General features: G+C 48.2%; 1 protein-coding gene across 1 annotated transcript; it reads right to left on the bottom strand.

Moving 5' to 3' along the window:
- Positions 1-1,645: 1,645 nt before the first annotated feature.
- LOC139049273 (uncharacterized) lies at positions 1,646-2,165 on the bottom strand. Its single transcript, XM_070524643.1, has 2 exons — positions 2,047-2,165; positions 1,646-1,934 (listed from the first exon to the last, which is right to left on the bottom strand). Exons 1-2 carry the CDS (start codon positions 2,163-2,165, stop codon positions 1,646-1,648), a joined length of 408 nt encoding a protein of 135 aa, XP_070380744.1.
- Positions 2,166-2,680: the final 515 nt, after the last annotated feature.

The raw sequence follows: 2,680 nt of genomic DNA, 5'->3' as shown, positions 1-2,680 counted from the left end.
TTGTCATATGCTTTACAGGTTCGTTGACGAATGAGACACTGTCTGAAAATTTTGGATAATATGTCCTCAACAATTTTTTAGCCAATGAGTGTGCAACATTTCAGGTAACAGTAGGAATACTAACAATAACGGTAACAATGCTAACACCCCACTGCGATAGGTAATCTTTTGGTAACAGTACAGGAAACATTGCCTTTGGAAAATAAACGTTGTGAATTTCAACAAGTTCATTACGTTTGGAATTGCGAAATAGCGAGTCTGAGCATTCACATTGCAGTCGTATCACTTTTGAGGAAACTGATCAAGAAACGCACAGTTGTTTGAAATTCAGTTGCACATTACCCGCCATATTGAAATTAGCGTACCTCAAAATTTTAGCTAATGATAAGAAGCATTAATGTTGCGCCTGTTCCAGTGGACGCATAGTTTTCATGCTACGAAGTTAACTTCTGCATCACTTCCTAAGCCTATCGTCAAAGCAGCCGGCAAGTTTCGTTCTGTTGCCGTTATTGCAAAGGAATCACGCATACAATCTATCTTTGTGTTTGCAGGTGTCCCGCGCCACCAGACGCTTGGGATTACATGAATGGTACCGGCAGCATCTGGCCCCAGTGTTGCAAAAGAGCGGCGTCTACGACGAATTAAGAAATCTCATCAAGCTCCCCCTGTCATTCACAAAATATGCGGGAAGATCACTTTCCTAATGTGACTAAAATACAGACTGCTAATAAATAAAATGAATTGAGTTAGTGTTTTCATTGGCGGTAGACTTTTTCAAGGTGTGATAGTATCAGTTCCGGCAAATGTGACGTAGAAGTGATGGAGAATAAAGCACCGGAACTATGACCGAACTTGCGTCTTACTGGGCAAACCTGTGCTCTCAAAAGCAAGCTTGAAGAACAACGCCAGCGGCAAACACAGTCGCCGATCGTCGAAAATCTCATCAGTGAGTCAAGCGCGTTGGCTTTTATACATGGGTCATCGAAAGTTCAGAGTAATTGCTAGTGTCTGCCTGTCCTCCACAAACTACTACACATCTCGCGGTGAACGTACATGTAATATGATTATGTAGGGTTCGGTGACAACAGACGGCGGATAGAACCGTCAATAACATTCGAAAAACTTCCGATACATGCAGGCGTTTCCCGCACTAAGTGATAACATTTCTTAGACGGTGAAAAGCCGTAACCCGATAAAGATGAACGTGTACACGTGTCAGTTGCTCCATCTGAAAAAAAAACATTGTTCCGATGTTACCAACACGAAAGCAAAAACAAAACCACGCGTACTAAAGAAAACAACAATAAGATAAGAGACTAACTTCCTAAGTTTGTCAGCTGGCGTAGGAAAGCTTAGGACGCGCCACATGGATGAATTCAGGGAGTGCGCGGTGCCACTCTGATTGCGAAATGTCTCGCACGACCTTATAGTCCAGTGCACCAATCCGTCGGATAATCTTGTCGGCACCGAAATGGTGGCCTTACCGTTTGTCGCGAAGTGCTCGCCACCGAATCGGAGTTCAGACCCAAACACGGCCGCCGCGCTGGCGTTCGACATTGCCTAGTCAAAGCGTGTAGTGCCGGCTGTCGGTCCTCTGCTGGTTCTTCATCCGCAGGTGGGTGAGCTGTCGCGCTTCTTCAGCGTGTTAGAGATTGTCGAGGACGTCGAGCTTCTCATCGGCGGTGACGTGCCGCAGCTTGGCGTCGACAGTCGTCGTCGAATGTCTTTCGTGGACCAGCTTGAACGGCGTGATCTCAGTTTCTTCTTGCAGCGGCGTGTTGTAAGCGAAGGTTACGTAGGGCAAGACGGTTTCCCACGTGTTGTGTTCGCCGTCGATGTACAATGCATGCATGTTGGCGAAGGTCTTGTTCAGACGCTTCTCAAGACCATTAGCCTGCGGGTGGCAGGCGCTTATCCTCCTAAGGCTGGCCTGGCTGTAATGCAAAGTGGCTTGGGTGAGCTCTGCGCGAAGGCTGTCCTGCCGGTTATCAGGCCTTCTGGGACACCACGTTACAGCAGGATGCCCTCCGTGAACAATTGAGCGACCTCGCCGCACTACCTTTTAGCAGAGCTTTCATTTCGACGTAGCGGTTGAGATATTCAGTGGCCACGACTATCAGCTTGTTTCCAGATGTTGACGTCAGAAAGGGCCCCAACAAATCCATCCGGATCTGCTGAAACTGTCAGCAAGGTGCCTCAATCTGCAGTAGTAATCTCGCCGTCCTTGGTGGTGGTGTCTTGCATCGCAGGCAATCTTGATATATTTTGACGTAACCGGTGACATCGGCGGTCAGGCGCGGCAAATAGTAACTGTCTTTTATTCTTGCGAGTGTACGGGAAAACCCTAGGTGCTCGACCGTCGTATCATCGTGCTGGGCATTCAGGTCTTCTGACCAGGGTGCTGCGGGCAGAACGAGGAGGTAGTTTGCGCGGGATAGCCAAAGAGTTCTTCATAAAAACCTCGTTCACTTGACCTCATGTAATCGGTCGGCATTTTTCTTGCATCAGAGTCCGTGACAGACAGTCGCGCGGCCACGCAAATTATGAATACGTCACTGGTTCGGTGAAGCACCGATCAATGGGCGCCAAAAGGGGGTGGAAATGGGGACCGGCGAGCAAGACGGTTATTGCCGGAAACTCGGGCAAGCGGTAGAAAGAAGTGGAAGGGAGGTTTAGAGAT

Source organism: Dermacentor albipictus, chromosome 8 (genome assembly GCF_038994185.2).
Source record: "Dermacentor albipictus isolate Rhodes 1998 colony chromosome 8, USDA_Dalb.pri_finalv2, whole genome shotgun sequence".
NCBI classification, from domain to species: Eukaryota; Metazoa; Arthropoda; class Arachnida; order Ixodida; family Ixodidae; genus Dermacentor; species Dermacentor albipictus.
The sequence above is the reverse complement of the archived record's forward strand: the minus strand, read 5'-3'. Positions and strand labels throughout refer to the sequence as shown.

Excerpts from the sequence above, each read along its gene's own strand:
- LOC139049273 (XM_070524643.1), bottom strand. The coding sequence starts at position 2,165 with ATGGATTTGTTGGGGCCCTTTCTGACGTCAACATCTGGAAACAAGCTG. Across the intron at positions 1,935-2,046 it reads CTAAAAGGTAGTGCGGCGAG|CCAGGCCAGCCTTAGGAGGA; the intron begins GTCGCTCAATTG and ends TTTGCATTACAG.